Source organism: Crocodylus siamensis, chromosome 13 (genome assembly GCF_052110815.1).
Source record: "Crocodylus siamensis isolate JL-2025a chromosome 13, ASM5211081v1, whole genome shotgun sequence".
Classification (NCBI taxonomy): Eukaryota; Metazoa; Chordata; order Crocodylia; family Crocodylidae; genus Crocodylus; species Crocodylus siamensis.
In genome coordinates this window covers 7,622,383-7,642,504 of record NC_143407.1, presented here as the reverse complement: position 1 = coordinate 7,642,504, position 20,122 = coordinate 7,622,383, and the positions used below count along the sequence as shown (strand labels likewise).

Genomic DNA, 20,122 nt, shown 5'->3' with positions numbered 1-20,122 from the left:
TGCCCATGGGGACCTGCCCTTTGAGAGGTGAACCTACAGAAACTGCCAACCCTAACCATGGTAGTGGGGTTGCCAACCCTCCAGGATTGCCGTGGAGTCTCCAGGAATTAGAGAGAAATCTCCAGGAGACCGCTGAGAGTCACTCAGGAGATAAACGATAGGGCATTCATTAAAATAAATATTGAATGCTGAATCTGATTTATAGAGTTGTCCAGTAGGGTTTTAAAATGTAACAGTAATGTGCATTTGCCTTCCTGATGTAAAGTCATTAATGTCATTACATCATGTGATGAAACCTCCTGGAATAGATTCAAACAGAGTTGGCAACCCTACATGGCAGCCAAGGGGCTGCTAGGCTTGGGAAGACCTTTGACTTTTTCTTTTTCTTGTTTCTTTTTTTTGTGGTAGCACCTGTTTTAGTGCCTATGGACCCCGATGAGAACCAGGGGCTCACCGCGCTGGGTGCTGTACAAGCACATAGCACAAGGCATTAATGAGCCACCATCTAAAAGAGAGAGACAGCAGGCGAATTCAGCAAAACAATGGGCTGGCAGGCCAGGTAAACAAGCCAATAATCAATCCTTCCCCTCTGCCCTTCTTAATGAGTCTTGTCTTCTGTTTCCCTTTTGGAAACCTTTTGAGGTTGTTTATATGGAAGAGGCTTTTTCTTCCCTGCTGGAGGCTGCACTTTTGTTCCTCAGGCAAAACCCCCACTGATCTGAAGGGAGCTTCACCCAGTTTGGGTGAATCAGCCACACCTGCTCTGATTCCAGGCTTCAGGGCATGAAAAGCTTGATCGCAACAAAAGCAGCAGGATTTTTGCCCTGGTTTCACCTAGGATATTGCACTGTGTTCCAGCTCTGATCAATCATCAGCCCTTTCTCACAGAGTATTAAGTATTTCCATATTAAGCTAGGTTTTTGGTTTTTGCCTACTAAACTGCTCTTTATTGTAAGTGTTAATGCCCTATGGAAGAATCAGGCCTTGCTATGCCTGTATGGGTCATCCTTTCCCCTCCGCAGCCCCATGGCTGTGTTTCTTCTGGCCCTAGCTGAAGGGATCCTACCTTGCTGGCTTGAAGATAAAAAAAACAGAGAATTTTTATCCCTGGTTGCAGATAAACTGTAACATTAACTGCACAGGATTTCTGGAATGAAAGAGGCAGCTCGCCCCTGAAAGGGCTGATAAATCCTGTGCATCCAAGACTGGCTTAATCCAGTTCACAGTATCACAAAATCTCCAGGGACCCAACAGCACTGAGAACAGCTATTTCTTTTTCATGCTACAGTTCGCACGTTGACGGATCATCTCCGCAGACAAGGCTGACAGATCGCATGGGGCGAGCCCCGGGGTTTCTTTCTCTGCAGTTTATACCCATTCCTTCCCCAGACTAAACATCCTCTGGCCTCACTGGGGGGTGAGACAGGAAGGGAGGGCTGCCCCAGGAAAGACCCCTAGGATTTGGCCTGCCTGCCAGCCAGCCACGACACTTCATTTTGCATCCTCTGTGCGAGCGAGAATATCGTACATCATCTTCCTGCTGATTCGACTGTGCGAGGAGCCCATGCAAGCAAGCTCCTTAATGCACTTCTCGTTGCCTTAGCATTCCGTCTTGCTATGCTTAACCTGATATACGGTTGTTTGATATGGGAATGGGGAGGGGGTGGGCTAGGGAGAAGTAATAGGAAAATAAAAGGTCAGTGGGTGCCCTGTATGTGTAAAGGCTAAATTGCTCTTTCATGCAATCTAATAAGTATTCCCTAGGAGTGGGGAAAATGGACTCTTTCCTGAAATGCTAAGTGTCTTACCCGCTGCCAGAGTCACAGCGCAGGACTGTCAGGCACACAATGCCTTCCATTACCAGCCCTGCTGTCTTTGGGGGCCTCACGCAGGCATTCGCTACACGCAGTTAGGTCTCATTTTGGCAGAGTTCTTCGAAGACGTGGCAAGCCACCATGTGCCAGTGCTGTACCCCTCTCCCCCCAGGATGGAGCAGCAGGGGGTTCAGGCACCTGGACAAAAATTAATAACCAGAGGTAACAACTTTCCTCCTTTTCCCACTTTTATCTTTTTCCTTGATCCACTTCCTCACTGGAAAAGTTTGGGGTGGAGGAGAAAAAGAAGGGTCCCAGGACCAGGCCAACCAAAGCATCTTTTTCCTCTCTTACACCCCTTGTATAGCTACTGTAGCCAAGATGGAGAAGCCAGCATTTTCAGAAGCGACTCACACTTGAATAACTAATGGCCAGCACCATTGTCCTGAGGTTCAGAGAGGCTAAGTGTCTGCAGATCCCACAGGCTTCTGCTGGAGCGACATGGGCTCATCAGCTCTGAACACGGAGGTGTTGGGTATCTTGAGCCGGGCTCCAAATAACTGAATCCAAACAAACAGTACTCCATCTTGATGCAGTGTGGTGCTGTGTTGAGATGCCAGTGCTACTTGAGCGTGTCTACGCAGCGCAGTGAAGACTCATGCCAGAGGTACTGGCTGGCGATTAGCCAGTGGGGCTAGCCTGGAGCAAAGCGCCACTGTCATGGTTATGCTGCTTCTAGTGCCAGCTTGGCATCTCTACACAGTGCGGCTCTTCAGACATGTCCTTAGCAGCCAGTTTTGGAAATGCCAGCCTAACCAGGGCATAGCCTGAGAGGCAGGGATTGCAGAGCCGGGGTCAGACCACAGGAGTGCTTTGCTCTCCATTTCATTGTCATGCTGCCAGACCTCGGGCAGCGGGAGTCAGTGCAGCCCCTTTAGCACCGGGCACCAAACCACAGCTGCCGAGGCTGTGACTGCGTTTGTAGTGAGGTGCCCGCAACATGGAGGTGATTCTGCTTTAAACGAATGCTGGCTTTACAACAGGTCCTTCCATCCAAAGGTTATCCCCACCCCATCCTTGATCACCCATTCAAAGCATTAGAGCATCTAACTTGGAGCCTAATCCAGAGCTTGTTGCAGTTGGTGGGAAGATTGCTAATGAAATCTGGATTGGGCTGGTGGCTCTGGATTTGGTACCTCCACCTGGCAGGTGCTGTGGGAGGAGAGAGAGGGAGAGAACCCCTGGCCGATAAAGCCACCTGTTCATTGAAGACATCACTATTTGCTGATGGAAACAGGCGGCCGACGTGTTGCCTGGAATCAGCAAGGGTTAAATCCTGCTATTGCTTCTCTCTCCCACCCTTGCTACACAGCAGTGAATTAGCATGAGTTACACCACAGAGCAGTGGGGAGAAATGTGACTGATGCATGAGGAGGGGATGGAAATAGGAGTATGAGTCTGTGCACGTAAAATATTTATGCCCTAAATTAACATCCGCTTTAAGCTCGTGCATTTCAAATATTTATACAGAGCTAATATTTAGGGGGAAAATGCATTAAAAGTTGCCACGGGCACTTTATTCATTAGTAAGGATCAGCAGTCCCCGGCAGCAGGGCCTTCTGTGTCCAGATCACATCCCCGCATAGAGAGCAGTGAGGAAAATGCTGTCTGGAGCAGATCTCTCTCATCCAGCTGGACCAAGACTTTCAAAGCTGGATGCCTAAAATTAAGCTCCTTTCCTCTACATTTAGCTGTGCAAATAAATAGCATGTTCAAAAGTGCTAAGTACCAATTATGCCAATTACATACAGCGTTTTGAAAATCAGGCCATTTATTCATTTGCTCCAAGATAGACTTAACAGTCTAACTTTAGGCAACCGGATGCTTAAATCTTGCTCAAGAACTTCCATCTGTCCATGGTATTGCAGTACAGCCTGTATAAATATCACAAACAGACCAGCCATGGCTAATCAATGCCCATGCACAGATCAGCGTGGTCTGCTTGGACTATTGCTTTACCCTAGAGGGGAAATTCAGACTTGCACTGGCACCCCATCCATTAAAATGCCCCAAACACAAGGCAACACGATGTGCGGGGCTCCAGAGGAAATACGAGACTTTGGAAGGATTGTTCGTTGCTGCAGGCAAGGAGAAGCACCTTTTCCTTGATTCCCTGGGTGTCATAATTGGTATACAGTTTAATGGGGATTAGCCACTGCCTGTTCTCTGCTAAAATTCCTCCAGATTATGTTGACTTCTTTAGCTACCGATAGGGCTGCAAACAAAGCCAATATCACGCAGTCTCTGCTGATTTTGCTTTATGAAACACTGATGCTGGAGAGAGGGATTGCAGATCAGGAGCTGTTGCAGGGAGGGACCTGGTTAGGTGGAGGTTTTGGGGACATATTTCAGCCATTAGAGGATCACGAGAAAGCTGGGCTGGAAGGGTCCTCACAAAGACATCTAGTCCAGCCCCCTACTGAGGGCAGGATCAGCCCAGACGAATCCATCCCAGCCAAGGGTCTGTCTAACTTGCTCTCCAAATTTTTCAAAGATCGAGCTCTTCCACACACACACAGAGCCCCCTGCAGCCAGCTAAACGAAGCCCTGGCTGGGATGATGTTAATGGGGATGGTCCTGCCTTGAGCAGGGCAGGGGTGACTGGTGCCTCCCGAGTCTGGGGGAGTAGGTATCCACTCCTTCTGTGCTGTGGATTACTGCCCCCTGCCCTCCTCCCCCGACATGCCCCCAGCCCACGTGGCAAAAAAACTGCCCTGTCCTGAGTGGTGCCAAGTAGGGAGATAATCTTGGGGGGGGGTACATGCCCCACCCCACCCCTGCTCCCCCTACCAGTCACCTGTGGAGCAAGGGTTGGACTAGATGTGACCTCTTGAGGTCCCTTCCAAGCCTCATTTTCTATGGTTCTCTGATTCCAGGCAGGCTGTGCCCATATGGAAACTTAAGAAATGATGGACCTGATCCACAGGTAGCAAAATTGCCACAGTTAATATCACTTGCCATTTACAGCGTGTTGGAACTAAGAAGCCCCGGCCATGGCCACAGCCACTGTTGCGTTCGGTGCTGCGCAAATGTAGAACAAAAAGATGGTTCCTCTCCCAAAGTGCTTTCAGTGTCAGCAGAGCTAGGAGCATTTCATTGTTTTTACAGCAATAGGAGATCTGGCCCCTCTGTTTCAAGTGCTGTGTTCACCTTCCGTTCCCGGTGACACAGGTAAATGGGGGCATCGCTTATATAACTGAGATGAGAACCTGGTGTACTGTATCCAGTTAATGCAAATGTGATTAATTCTACAGTCTTTCCTTTTATTTTAAAGGTTATTCCTTTGGTCCAGGAGGCTTCATTGCTGATGGACTGGAGCACTGCCAGCAGCCACATTTGTGTGGTAAAAGGGGACAAGCCATGTGAAAGTTTAGCACTTGGAAAAAGTGACCTTTCTTGGTAATTAATTTGTCGCTCCCCAACACCATCTGCTGACTCGTCAGCTGCATCCATCATAGGCAGAGAAAAACCCCCCCTGAAAATTCAGTTAAAATGAAAGCAAGTGTCAAATGAGTTTTTGCAAATTCTTTAGGGAAGACAAGCTAGTGAACGATGTTTCTTTTGCCCTAAACACTCACGCACACACATATACATGCTCCAAGGGAGAGAAGCTATTTGACCTCTCCTAAAGATTTACAACCGAGCCCATAACGTTGTCCTTGTGATAAACTGTAATAAATACAAAGGGATCTGGGAAGCATCTTAACTACTGGCAAATTTTGTAAGGAATGGTTTGGCCCAAATGAAGCATTATTGACTGAGATGACAGCAGGGAAGCTATTGTGAAAGCCAGGTAAGGAGCTGGAGTTTGTACACGGTGTATCGACCAGCTGTGATGCCGGGCAGGAAAGAAAAACTGCTTTTAATTGGCTTGTTTCACGGTTCGCCCCTCCTTGTATCTGGCCAATATTGCCAGTGCTCAGCATTCAATCAGAGAGGCAGGAATGCAACTTCAAACAACAGATGTAACGCTCCGGAAAGCTATTAAACAGAGTGGGCTTTCATACATTCGCTAACTTGTTTATTCCCTCGCTCCTTTTTTGGCTCAGGTTGGTTCGCGTGGACCCGAGGCTCCAGTGAGATGTGAAGTGAGCATCCTGGCCAGTTACAGCTGGAAAATTCCATTTGGTTTTTTTCCCCCCAAGAGTTTGGAGGATTTCACTTCGGTGTCAGGGGCTAGTTTCCACATTGGGTGACTGCAAACTGCCTAGCCTGGGAGTCCATAGACCAAGCCACTCTTTAGATCCTGTCTTAAAACCTGGTGGCATTGCCGTGCACTGCTGGAGACTGACCCAAAGCCCTCTGACATCCTTGGGGGTCTTTCTGTTGCCTCCAAGTGGCTTTGAGCAGGTGCTTTGGGGAGTAGTTTGGCCTTTTTAAATAGAAGTGGCATTTAAGTGCTATGTAAAATGAGTCTGGCCTGGGATCAAGTGCCGCCCAAGGGACCGAACAGATTAAGTATTGCTCTGCCCTGGGGGTCCTTTACATCTGTGCAGAGTGGTGCAGACTGCTCCCATGTTGGGTTGCCCTCTCAGCGTGTGCTGCTTGTGCCTGGTTGCAAAGGATAGCCAAAGGCACAAAGAGACACAGAGAACCTATGTCTACGTGTGTCTAGTGAGGAAAGAAGATCCAAGGGTGAGGGATCTAGCCTGGGACGTGGGTGGCACTGAGTTCAGGCTCTTACTGTAGCCTGAGCCTCTTGGGTAACTGTGGGCAAGTGGCTTAGGCTCTCTGCCTCAGTTTCCCATAGGAAAAAAAAATAGGAATGATTTTCCTGGGTGGAGTTATGAGCATACATGGGTTAAAGACGGTGAGGTGCTCAGGTGTTATGGTAATGGAGGAAGGGAAGATACATAAGAGTTAAGTAAATCCTATGGACTGGCTTGAATGTCTCTCTCTCCTTTGTCTATTCAGTCTGTGAAGCTCTTCAGGATGAATGGTGATAGATAAATTTAATATGTAAAGCTTTATTTATTACTTAGCTCTATATTCCTTGTAGGTCATTCATTCTCTCAGATCCATGCCTGCATAATACCAAAAAGTCAAACTTTACCCCAGATTGTATTTGTCTCTGTGGCATCGCAGTTGTTATGTTTTGTGCGTGAGATGGTAGCATTTAGAAAGGCCAGCTGATAACCGGATGTCCTTGTGCAGCTGTCATGTGCGTGTGGTAAGGGAGGCATCCTGCCCCAGTCAAAGTGGACAGAACAAGCACAGGAATGGGGCATAGGAAGGTCCATTGTGCTATCTTACAGGCACAGAGAGTATCCTAACAGAACCAGGCAGTCAACACAAGCTTTTTGTGTCTGAGTCCATTGCAGGAACCACAAAAACGCCCTCCCCTCTAATCAGAGAGACCTAGATTGGTACTGAATTTGACCCACAATGTAGATCCAGGGAGCCAACTCCTTCAATGACCTGGGTGCTGCTCCTGCTTTTGCCAGTCTTTCCAATGGGACTGGCTGCTCCCTCACACTGGCACCACTGAAGCCAGGGGTGTCAGATTTACAATCCACAGGCCAGATCCAGCCCTAGTTGTGTTGTGTGGCCCTTGGGGCTGGGATTTTGGGGGCTGGGCCAGTAGGGCAAGGCCAGTCACTGAGATCCAAGGCATGGAGCCCCAGTGGGGACATGCATCAACAGCATGGGGCAAGTGATAGATGCATTAACCCCTGCCTCAGCCAAGTCCAGATCTGGCTCGGGGGCAGGGGACTTGAAGCGAAGGGTGGACATGAACCAACCTGGGAGCACTTCTGCCCAGGCAGTGAGAAATGGAACAAGGAAGGGGTGTGAGGGGCAGGCAGCTTGGATGCTTTGTCCAGCACGACCCTTGATCCATGGTTCATGACTGCCCTAAGGCAGGGTGGACCCAGACCAGCTGAATCACCCTGAGGACTGCCACTGGGAACTCTCAAAGCAAATTCCTTGCAGAAGGACCTGCTGCCTGTGTGACAAAACTGTCTCCATGCACTTCAGCTATCTGCCCACCCCCTCTCTGGGAGCCATGGGCACCAATGATGGGTGGTGATATCCTACCAGTGCTTCTGGCAGGTATATAAGGGGTAAGAAACCAAGCAGGAGCTCACAGGAGAGACCAGAAGATCAGAGTCCTACCCAGCTACATGCACGAGGTGAGTGTCCGGTGTGCTCGGGTTCTGTTTGTGGTGTCTGCGGGCCGGAAGAGCAGAGCTCAGCGGTGGGATGGGATGGGATCGGGTGAGCTGAAGGGAGGTTGCAGGTTCTAAGCGGGAGGAAAAAACAAAAAATTCAGACCTCTCTAGGGAGGAGATTGGGGAGATGAAATCAGGTTGATCAAAACATTGGGCTGTGACTGGATCTCGTACACAACGGCAGAGTAGAACAACAAATGGGAATGTTGGCATGGGACCTTTGCCCGTTGTCAGAACATTTTTTGGGTGGGGCAGGTGCTAGTCGGGAGTGAAATCCCGGTGAAACTCACACTTTGATATGGATGGGACCGCAGATGCTGGGGGAATGAGGTGCCAATGAACTTTCTCCCACCAGCTGCCCTGGTCAGTCTTTATTTCCCCACATGCACGTTGAACCCTGTGCAGTGAGCTAATCAGAGGAGCTGCTTATCTTCTGAGGAAGTCGTGTTTCTCAGGGCTCCTGGGTTCCACACCCGGCAGGGCTGCCGCATGGATCTTTGTCCTCAGCTTCCCCGTTCGATAAACAGGGATGTAATACCTGTTGTGTTACCTCCTTCACAGAGGAGGCTGAGTTTAGGTTTACGGATGAGTGAAATTCACCCCCGTACACAAGATGTTTGCTCCAGGCTTCGGAGGTGCTGAATAAGCTCTGATAGCACATAGATCTCCTGCTTGCTTTCACCTTGCTATCAAAGGGTATGTGTAGACTAAATGCACGACACTTTAAAGCAGGTTAAATGCTTTTGCACCGCTTTAATGGTGTTGGTGTTTGCACACGTCAGTGGTGTACCGTGCATTAATTTGAGCCAGTGTAGCACATTTGGCGGTGTAATGTGCCTTAAATGACTTTGGGGTGCAGCAAACTAAAACACCTCCGAGGAGTTTTAGTTTACTGCCCTACAGCCATGGAGCAAAGCACCAGGGGCCATGCAGCTCAGGGGCTGTGTAGGCAACCTGGCAGCAGCCTGGGAAGGCAGGCTCCACCAAAGGAAAAAAAAAAAAGTGGCAAGTCTGATCTCCCCCCCCGGACATGGCGGGGGGGCACAGAGGGAAGCATCAGCCCCCCACCCCCTAGCCCAGGGACTGCTCCACCCACTGGCAGCTCGCCCTCCTCTCCCCACTGCTGGAGAGGCAGCTAAGACATGGGTGTACATGACACAGGGGTTTACTTCGCCCTAAATTGAAGCAGTGTTTTTAAAAACCCACTGCTTCAATTTAGGGCCCCTGTTTCATACATGCCCAAGGCTCTTCTCTGCTCCAGTCTCTCTCCTCTTTTCTTCATTCTTCCTTCCTTCATCCTAATTTCATTTCCAGTTTTTGTGTCAGGTCTCCCTCCCTCTGACCTCTCCCAGATCAGAAGGGCCGGGCCGGTCCAGTCCAGCTGCCATCTGCAGAGTCAATGCTCCAAGAGTTAGCTGATTTCAAACAAACTTTTAAATAGGAGAGATGGTTCCAGTCTACTGAGGTTGGGAAGGGCAGGAACAAAATCAATGTGTAAACAAGGGGAAAGGTGCTTTCTGCTTGTCCCTCTCCACATGAGCATTGATTACTTTGACGCCACTCTCATTATAGCCAGTTAGCACCCGTCAGACAGTGGAGGATGTTTCGGGGACTTGCAGTGTCTCATGTCTGGAGCGTTACACTTTGAATGCACAAGGGATGAATCAGAGGCAGGTTTTGTCTGGATTAACTCTTGAACTCCCCTCTCTGGTCCTGAGCTGATGTTCATCAGGTGAAGGGCCTGGTCCATCACTGCACAGCAGATTTTTACAGCAGTGAGAAGGGGGTCAAAAATGCTCCAGGCCTTGCACCCACTTCACGTGGATCTCCAAGACAACATCAGGTGCTGGGAGCATACAACCCAGCTCCACGTGCTGCACTGCGGTGCCACTCTCATTCCCCTTGCTTTCCACTACCTGGGAAGCTAAGTCCAAAACAAGCTGCATCTTTGCCTGGGAAGACACTGGACTGAAGTTGTAAAATATGAAAGACATGTCCTGTTTACAAATTAAAGGACGTTCCGTGGGCCAGCTTGCTGATTTGGCAAATGCAGGGGGGTTTTCTCTGGGGGAGAACAGATTCACGCAGAGCTAGTCAATAGGAGATGAAGGCAGTGACCAGGGGGGTTTATATGACAGTCCTTTACTGAAGTTACAGAATAAACAAAATGAAGCAAAAGAATGATCCCACTGAGATAACACCGCATATCAGAGCATACACATGGTAATTCCTGTCAGAAGGAAAGATCTGAGCCATCCCCTTTTGATCATTACAGCCAAGCAAACGCTACGCTTCATGGAGACAGGTGGTGCAGCTGATTTTAAGGCACAGTTCCCAGTGCAATGCACGCGTTTGATAAGCCAGCCATTCATCGCCTGGCATAGGAGAGGAACCTCCGCAAGGGTCTTGTCCACTCTGGGGCTTTTTTGCTCCTTGTTCCGAAGCAATTATGACAGGACGGACCTCATTTCTCCTGTACTTAGCAGGAGTCACAGGGACACAGGGCTGAAAGGCACCTCAGGGGAACATCTAGTCCAATCCCTTGAGCTGAGGCAGGATTGAGCATACCTAGGCCATCCTGGCAGTTGTTTCGCTAATCTACTTGAACAGCCTCCCTAGGTAGCCTCTTCCAGTGCTTTGCTGCCCTCTGAGTTATATACAACCTAAGTCTTCCTTGCTGCAAGTGAAGCTGCTTTCTTCTTGCCCTGCTCCTGGTGGATGTGGAGGACAATTGCTTGATGCCATCTTCATAACCCCCCAGTGCCATGTCAACCATTACCGGGCCACATCCGCCTCTGTATCATATCAGCATAGCTCTACTGACTTCAGTGGAGCACATGCCCGTTTGCCCCAACAGGAAATCGGAAATCTGGTCCGACCATTTTGATCAGACAGCAATTCGCACCAGTGCGAGTGGCACCATGTTGTACAGGGCATGGGGCAGGCAAGCTCAAGGTGCCGATGGATCGATAGGTCTCAGCTGGTACATCACTTCCTGTATTACTTTGGTGGCATTTGAGATGGCCCTTTCTTGGCGCTCAATGCCAAAATGCTTGTTTCGCAAAAACTGCGGGCATGGGAGGAATATTCATTTGTTTCTACTGGTCTTTGGTTCACAAGCTGATATTTGTCTGAAATCTCATTTGCGGGGGTGCAAATTTGACCTGATGTCCCTTTAATAATGCCTGAAACCAGAGCTTTAAAAAAAATAATTAAGGATCAGGAGGAAAACGAAGGAAGTAGTTAAGTTGTAAGCCCGTACCTTGTTAAAGGCGCTCCAAAAGACGGGTTTAATATTTAACAAGGGTGCTTAATGTTTATATAAATCCTCTTTCAGATGGCTAATGGCTGTTAAATCAAGGTGGAGACTAGTTTTTAAAACCCTTTCCCATGGCCTGAGGTGGTAGAAGATGTTTTGGGCTCCCTGAGAGCTTTATTAAAAAAACCCAGTGCACCAATGGGAGATGACTATAAATCCTTATAGGATTAGAGCGTGGGACATGACTGCCTTGCTTCCTCTTCCCTCCCCCAAAGCTTAGTGAAGGAAAATATAACAAAGATTTTAATAAAACAATTAAAGCTACTGCTTTTGTGCTAAATCACTATACTTCCCTCACTGTGGAGACTTAAGGCAGGAAACTGAAGCAGTTTCTACTGAATGTGTGTGGGCTTTGTACTTTGGGGAAGCTCTGAAATGCTGCAACACCATGTTTTTAATATAGAAATTATTGCTCCAGATTGAACAAACCTATTTATGAGCAGTGCTATTTGTCTCATGTTAAGAAAAGGGGAGTTCATCAAGATTTGCTAGGGAGGAGGGACTTTCTTCAGCTCAAGGAGGGTGGGAAGTCTTGGAGTTAGGCCAGAGAATGGGGAATTGGAGCCCCTGGGTTGTATTCTTAGCTCATGGAGCGGCTCCTTAGAGCATGACGGGTCTGTTGCTCTGACCACTAGGATCTCTCTCTAAAGCAGGAATCCTGAGCTCCAGCTGGGTCACTGACTTGAGACCCTTTCGTGATTCAGTTCCCGCATCTGTAAAGTGTGGATAGTGCTATAAAGTGCTTTGAGAACTTTAGGTGAAAAGCTCTGTATAATCTATAATGTATTATACCAAGATGCACCAATTGATTTCACGATCAATTATTTGTTATGCAGATAGTCAAAGCCAAGGTTTCTGAAATCATGCAAGTATTCATAATTTAAAGGGAAAACAAGCCGGAGCTCATAATACCTAAGAACTGGCCAGCTGGAGCCACCTTGCTAGTCTGTTAGAGGATTTCTAGGCAGGACTGTCTTGCCCTTTACCCTGCGTAGTTAGGATTTCTTCTCCAGACCAGATGCCCCTCTCAGCATTCATCTGTTGGGAACCAGACCCTGGCTAGAAGTGACATTGTTGTTTAAAGGGACATAGGTTGTAGCCGTGTTGGTCTAAGAACATGGGCAGACAAGGTTCTTTGGTTAAATCTGATATCTTTTATTAGACCAACCCAAATAGTTGGAAACATTCTTCCATGAGTTGGTCTAATAAAAGATACCAGATTTACCCAAAGAACCTTGTCTGTCTTTAAAGGGACATGACATTCAGATGCACCCACCCTCTGAAAACTGAAACTTCTTCAGGAATCTCTGAGCAGGTACCCACCCAAAATAACTGACCTCTTTTGAAAATCTCAGCTTTAGTCTTTGTTCAGAAAATACAGAGTTCTGAGACTTTAGGCAAAATGCTCCTTTCAGGGCACTGTCCAGTGGCAAAGGGTTCCAGGCTCCAAAGTGCAAACCCATGTACCTGCGGAGAGCACTGCTCTCCCACACCAGGTAAGCATCCCCACCTGTCTCACCAGAGGGTTGGCTGGGAGTGGTCCGCGTGGTCATGTGAGTGGACTTCTGCAAAGAAGTGGGAGACCTTGCATCTTTCAGGAGCTGTGCATCAGCTCATAGGATCAAGCCCTTGGCTAACACGGTCTCCAGGTCAGATCTTCAAGGAGATGTGAGATTATCACTTGACAGCTACTGTCGGTGGCAGAAACCCGTTGGAAGAATAGACACGGAGTGGCAGGCTGCTCGGAAATAAAGGCTAAAGAAATGTATTTATAAGACCCAAACTCCTCCTGGGCAGTCCATGCTAAAGTCCTGGGTTTTGGGTTATTCTATTCAGTGAGGGCATCTTTGTAGTTCATATTTTCAAACTGTTCTGCATTGGTTTTACAGGCTGCAGGCAGCCTTCCCCACTAGCGTATCGTGACCTGCCCTCTCCTCTGTCTTTCAGACTTTCTCAGGCTCCAAGGATGGTTTCAAGGAGGGCTGTGGTAACTCTTCTGGTGGTGTATGGGATGGCGATGCTGGCCGAGCAGACTGAAGGCTTCTTACCCATTTTCACTCACAGCGACATACAGAGGATGCAGGTAACCCCTGAGAAACTTACTGCCATGGCCAGCACCCGTAAGAGTTAATTAAAGGGGACAGGGAGTGCTCTTGTGCAACTTCCCACACACAGAGAGCTCCAGGGCCTGGGAGGCCCATGCTCTCCTAGTCTCCTCTTCCTTCTGAGCAGAGACTGAGTGCATCTGAGAGACAGTTTTACAACATTGATGGCCAGTTGCTAGGGCCAGGTTGGGAGCAGCAAGCCCACTTCTCCTATGCCTTGAGCTGACTGAGTTTCTAAAAGTGAAGGGCTCGTGTTCAAATAAAGGGAGACAAGAGTAAGGATTTCCATTGCTGTCAATGTGGATAGGCTCTGAGCCAAATTGTGAAGCATCTGCTTAGACAGTTCTCAGTGACTGGATTTTCAGAGGTGCTTGGGGCCCAGGAACTCATATCCTGGTTTAGAAAAGCATGTAAATGCAAACCTTATCACCCTCCCTGTTTAATAAGGCACTTAAGCTAGCACTTAACTTGAAACACATGCTCACAGATTCACAGAAGTTTAGGGCTGGAAGGGACCTCCTGCTCTGGGCAGGAAAGACTGCTGTGGTCAAATAACCTCAGCAAGGTGTGCATCCTTTTGAAGGTCTCCAGGGTAGGTGCCTGCATCATCCTCACTGGGCATTTCGAAGCAGAGTATGCTGTCAAATCCTCTCCTGAACAGTGAAGCTTTTCTGAATTAGGGATTCAAATGGGAGAAGGAGCAATGAAAATCAGGCTCCAGCTGTTCTCGCGCCAGTAAAACTCCCATGGAGTCAAAGGGACTGCTCAGTTACCAAGTCCACGTCCAGTAGAATCGTCACCAGAGCAAACTCCCTGTCTCGCGACACGTCCTACCTCAGTGCTGGGAGGTGGTCGGGGAGGGTGTGTGTATTTGGCATGACACAGCGTTGTGTAGCAATACCACATCTTGCTCCTCCAGGCCAGTTTTGAAACCAGACGTGGCATAGTTGCCTTAGTGTGGTCTGTGCCAGAGCTCATTAGCCCAGCTTCTCAGCAAAGTTCTTTAGACTAATTAGGCTGTGCTGTTTCCAGAACCCGAGCTAGTATCCCCACATGGCCCTGCTTTGTGTTGTGTAGACAGACCAGCTTGTTTAGAACCAGCCTGGGTTCCTCTAAATGGCTCCGCTCTGGTCCCAGCACACACAGCCTGAGCGCATCCTCAAAGTCTGCGATGCACTTGACTCGCTGGTGCTGCAGAGGATATGAGGAAAAAGGCTCCCAGACTCAGGACTAAAAAGAAAGTCCTGAGGATCATTTCAACACAGACCAGCATAATGGAAATGAAAGGCCAGTTTATGGATGTGTTTTTTACTTTACTTCTTAGAATTGCTGCAGGTTCTGGTTGTTACCCAAAAGCTGCAAGCCCCCATCATGATTCTGCTGGGTCTCTTTGTTCTAGCAAAGAATTAATCATCCCCCAAAATGGGTGTCAGCTCTGGGCAGTGTGCAAAAGAAAGTGTTTTCCTTTTGATGTGAGATGAATGCTTCTGCAGAGTGCCAGGCTGGCATCCCTGGAGATTGGTCACTGTCCTTGGCAACCAGCATAGACAAATAAATGCCCAGTAGTATAGCTTATGGTGGGCAAGCAGGGTACTAGTCTTGGACACTGACTTAGAGGGGGCACCTGAATGGCGGCTCCCCAAAGGGTCCCTGTGCTACAGTAGCCCCACAGTGTGGCTATGGTCTATTTAGTGTTGTTAATGTATGGCAGCAGCAGCTGGGTGCAGCGACTCTGTGTCTGTAGTACCAGCAGTAAGAGGTAAAGCCAAGCAAACTGCTCCGTGCCAGCAGCAGCCAGTGACACTGAGTCCCTGGGGCAGGTAACACTGATCCCTCACTGTCACCTCCTTTCCCCCACGCAGCAGGGTTTAGCTCAGGTCATGGCCTCCTTCTCCCCTGCCGGGTTTTGTCCCAGGTGCCAAACCTGCTTATTTGTGTGTCTGCCAGCAACCCCCTTTACACTTCTTCAACCCACAGAGACAGCAGAGGTGACATTTTGGCAACGCTTCTATTGATATCACAGGAGCCAGGCTTCCTCCACTGGGCAGAGAGTGAGTAGACAGTTTAGGCTCCCCTGCCATTTCTTCCTTGGTGTCTCTGCTGAGTATTGATGTAGTTGCTTTTTGGGCAATACATCACCCTCAGAGGGAAAGGGGAGGGCGTGGTGCCCCTGCATGACTTCTCACTCTTTACCCATGATGCCTCCAGGGGAGCAAAAGAAGCCAATCTCATCTGTCTTCCAAAATCTCCTTCCCTTACACTGAATACCCAGGTTAGCCCCCTGCACTAAGCAACCACCTCAAAGTATCCCCAGTGCCAGCAGACTTCCTCTATTGCCGCCTCTTTGCTTTGCAGCTCCCTTGGGGAGGGGGATGTGTGGTGCAGACAGGTGGCCCTGCTCAAATTGGAGAGGACTAGAAACTGCAGACTCCAGAAAAACCTATTACAAATGCCTGGCAGGCGGGCAGCACTTTACAGTCAAAAAAGCTGCATAGGCATTAGCTAATTAAACCTCAGCATCCCCCCTTCCTCACAGCTGGTGTGTGTCACTGCCTGGTCTACCATGGGGAGAAAGGGAAGGCAAGGGCTTCACACGACTCATCCAGTGTCATACAATGAGCCAATGGCTGGTCCAAGGCCGTCACTTGGAAATGGCTGGCCACACAGCTCAGGACACCTGGCTGCTGTGCCCCTCTGGCAACAGTGAGCTTCCACATGTCTTGACAGATTATAAAGTCTCCCTGGCACATGACCAAGCAGGACAGCCTTGGGCTGTTAGCTAAAAGGTTGGTGGTTCTGATCCCACTTCAGGGATACCAGCTTCCTGTCTGTGGAATAAGAGCTGAAGTCAACGGCAGTCTTTCTGGGGAGCACTGGGACAAAACAATCCTGCGTTGGATCCAGTAACCACTTAGGTCTCTCCGATCTTTTATTTCCTGGGTTCTGCATCCAGCTCAGCTGAACTGTTCCAGCAGTTGCAGGACACACTGGATAGCCCCCTCGGTCTGCCAGCGGGTGCCCTTACTACCTCCCTGATGGTGCCAAACAGGTGGTGGCTTGTTTCAGCAGCACCAGGTGCAGAGACAGGGCAGCACCAGTAAGAGACTGTCTATGCAACTGGATAGGAGGGAATTAATAGATACAAACACAGGTTCAAATCCTGTCCCCTGGCTCATACCCTACAGACCCCAGCTTGGTGCTGGGGATCTTCTGTGGGCAAGGATTTTTCCCCTGACCGCTAAATGGCAGAAGAGGTGCTGCATGGACACAACCCTTCCTTGAACCCCCATCCTGTCCCACCTAACGCTTGCATCCATGACGTGTTTGAATCGTGGCATCTGTTATACCTTGTGCTTTGCCCTGTGCCTCCAGGAGAGAGAAAGAAACAAAGGGCAGAAGAAGTCCCTGACCTTGCAGCAGCAATCGGAAGAAGGAGACTTTACTGGGCCCTCCAACATGGAGGGTGTCGGTGAGGGCGAGATGATCAAGGTGAGAACAGTGAGGTGACCATGAAGGAGTCTGAGGAAGACGCACTGGCAGGCGGGGCCTACCTACATCTGCTTACTGCCAGTGTGCGAACACACAAGATCTAGCTGTAGCTACATGCCAGTGTTTTAAAAGCTTCTGCAACAGGAGACAGTGAACACTACTCAAGGGCTCACAAATTATTTAAAGGGACGCCCCCTCGGTCCTGACACTGCGCATGGTTATAGCAGAGAGAGGTTGTAGTATTATTGCCTCCTCTTTGCCTAGTATCGTTGATTTTGCAGGACTGCAAAGTGCTTTGCCATTTGAGTTTATAAACCGGGGTCCCTCTGACTCCAAATCAGCACTCTGGGGCAGAAAAACACCCATTTCAGATGTCCCAGGGTTTATGTGTGTCCCCAAGACACTCTTGCGCAGTCACCCACTGAGTCTGAAAACTTGGTGAGAGTAGAGCACTCTCTTCAGCCACCCACTGATACAGCTACATCTGTGCTGTAAGCACAGCTGTACTTTTCTCACCTGAAGCTATGGGGGAAACCCATCCGGGTAGAATGTAAAGACTAGCTAAGCTGGATTTTGGCCAGGACCCAAACTAACAAGCACACATCCACTCTTGCCAAACTGGGTCAAAAAAAATCAATATTCGTGTTTAAGCTCCGTGTATTTTCAATATTAAGTGTTAAATAACAGATACATCCAGGTGTCTGCTCCCCATCCCAGCCCTGGCCTGAACTGGTCTATTTAGTGTTGTTAATTGAGGCAGAAATGTGCCCAGTCCCACAGCTCTATCAAAGTCCACAGGGCTTCAACATGGGGGATTGTCAGGGTCAAAGATGACCTTCTCCTCTTGAGTCCTTGCTAATCTCCGAGGTTTGCTGCCAAGGGAGAGGGCCCAGCCTACTTGCCAAACCAACATCTGGGTGAACCAAAGGCTTGATGCCCAAAGACATCTAATAACTCAGGCCTGGGTAAGGAGCTCTTGAGACTCAATCCTCATTCATAGCCACTCTAACAAGGGGTTCAGTTCTTCCACCCTACCCTGTTCCCCTGACTTGAACAAAGCAGGATCAAGCCTCAGTTGCCCTCCAAATAAGAGACTACGTCAGCCCAGCCCAAACCCATGCGACAGAACTGCCTCCTGCTCTTGTGAAATGGATGTCGGTAGCTGGGTTTCAGGTGGGTGAGGGAAATGTGGTATGTGGCAATGTCTAACCCTGCGCAGAAGACTCTTAGTCCTGTGAGGCAGAGAGCATTGTTAACCATGTCTATCTACCACCACTTTGTTCATTTTCCTTCCTTTTGGCTAATTCAGCTTTCCTTCACAGCTGACTGCTCCTGTGGAAATCAGAATGCAGCTCAACTCTAGGCAGCTGGAAAAATACCAAGGTGTCCTGGAGAAACTGCTAACTGAGATGTTACTGGACACTGAAAATGGTACTGTAAGGAGCCTGATTCCGGCCTCTCCCTTTCCTTCCCAGCTCAGTGTCCTGTGATATTTATATTCTGGGAATGGCTTTTGTGTCATGTTTGCTCCCTTCAGACAGTCCTTATTTGCCCTCACCCTGTGCGTATCCTTGACACATAAGAACACCAAGCTGTCTCCTCATCCCCTGTCCATTCCTTAGCGCTGCTGTTGAGCTGCTACTGTAAATACTTGACATGGCTTCCTGCATTCATGTCCCATCCCACCTCTGCCCTCCCCACCTCAAGAGATGTGGCAAATGCCTTGTTCCAGCCATTTGAAAGTGTGTCGCCAGAAAAGCGAGATCAAAGAGTTGCCTTTGCCTGCTGAGTCGACTGGAAGGACAAAACTGCTCGTTTAGCTCAGGGGGTGCAAGGCTTGTGCTGAGCAACTCTGGGGCCTGTTTCTCTCCTGCCTGTTAGGGACCATCCTGTATGTCCTCAAGGGATGTAAAAGTGAGTGTGAGGTGTAATACACCTGGCACTGACCTTCCTACTTGTCTCACGGGCAGGAGTACGGACGGGGCAACAACCTCCGTGTAGCTGTGATGTACCGCCACTGCATGTGGGTATAGAAGGATGGAACCTGGTTCCCCTCCACAATGCACCAGTCAGCACAGTGTGCCACATGCTCGTGCATGAGCTTGCACATGTTCCCCCAGCCCCAGAGCAAAGGAAAACTTGGGTGGAGTTTGTGACTGGTCATGTTTGCTAGTGCTTCCAGACCAAGATAGGGCATGCTACAATGAAACCTACTGTGCTTACACCACATACACTACCCCTGAAATGAATATAATGAGGTCCTCTGAAAATCTAGCACTTCTGGAGCCTAAAAAGAAGACAAACTCTGAAAATCTGTCCCTGCTTAGACAGCAAATCTGTCCCCGAGCTCTTCTGATAATCTAAAGCTTTGTATACAAAAAATAGAGATGGAAAACTCCTATGTTTAAGTTATTGAGTTGATTTATGTCAACACCCTTGGGGGGGAAGGGGATTGTTATCTACAGGGATTGCTATCTACAGGGAATTCTCTGGGGCTTTGTCCAGGCCAGGCTGAAATGGCTCTAGCAACATCCATTCTGTGAGACTGTTATTTCAGTCTGACTAAGTGGGTGTCAGGGGTTATTTTTCATTTTTGAAGGGTGGAAGTTGAGGAGGATGGGAATTGTATGTGAGGCTTATAAAGAATGGGGATTTTGACATAAAGAAGCGGGGATTGTATAGCAGGCTTGTAAAAAATGGGAAACTATACAGAGGACTGGGAACTGTATACAAGGCTTATACAGACCTGGGAATTGTATACGAAGGACTGGCAATTGTATAGAAAGCCCATAAAGACGTGAATTAATTATGTTTGTTCTCTCCTCTCTTTATAGCTAACTGAATCAGAAGCGTAAGGTGGTGCCGCTTGCTAACCTAAAAGCCTACACGCATGTAAACTGAATCTGTCAAGGGTTTCGAAACAATCTGATGCAAGCTAATAAAATGTGCAGTTTAATTAAATGAATGATTTGGCTCTTTTAAATAAGTTTATTAGGCAGATGGTGAGCGCAAAGCGCATGAAAGCAGCAAAACAACATTACCTCTTAATGGGTTGCTGTTATATAGAAAACCACCTTTTTTTCCAAGGAGTTCAAAGCATTCTGCAAACACTGAGTAATTAGGCTTCACACACCCACTGTATGTTTTAGTCATCCTCCTGTACAG

The 20,122-nt window shown here is 48.6% G+C and overlaps 1 protein-coding gene across 1 annotated transcript; it reads left to right on the top strand.

The window, feature by feature from the left end:
* Positions 1 to 13,329: 13,329 nt before the first annotated feature.
* Positions 13,330 to 19,859, top strand: MLN (motilin). The gene is made up of 4 exons (XM_090026170.1): positions 13,330 to 13,446; positions 16,841 to 16,957; positions 18,280 to 18,388; positions 19,792 to 19,859. The coding sequence occupies exons 1-4, from the start codon at positions 13,330 to 13,332 to the stop codon at positions 19,797 to 19,799; spliced, it is 351 nt and encodes a 116-aa protein (XP_089882296.1). The 3' UTR covers positions 19,800 to 19,859.
* The last annotated feature ends 263 nt before the right edge of the window (positions 19,860 to 20,122 follow it).

What these genes read in the sequence shown, in the direction of transcription:
- MLN (XM_090026170.1), top strand. Translation starts at nt 13,330, where the DNA reads ATGGTTTCAAGGAGGGCTGTGGTAACTCTTCTGGTGGTGTATGGGATG. An exon ending in GCGACATACAGAGGATGCAG is followed by an intron (nt 13,447 to 16,840) that starts GTAACCCCTGAG and finishes CTGTGCCTCCAG; the next exon opens with GAGAGAGAAAGAAACAAAGG. An exon ending in GTGAGGGCGAGATGATCAAG is followed by an intron (nt 16,958 to 18,279) that starts GTGAGAACAGTG and finishes TTTCCTTCACAG; the next exon opens with CTGACTGCTCCTGTGGAAAT.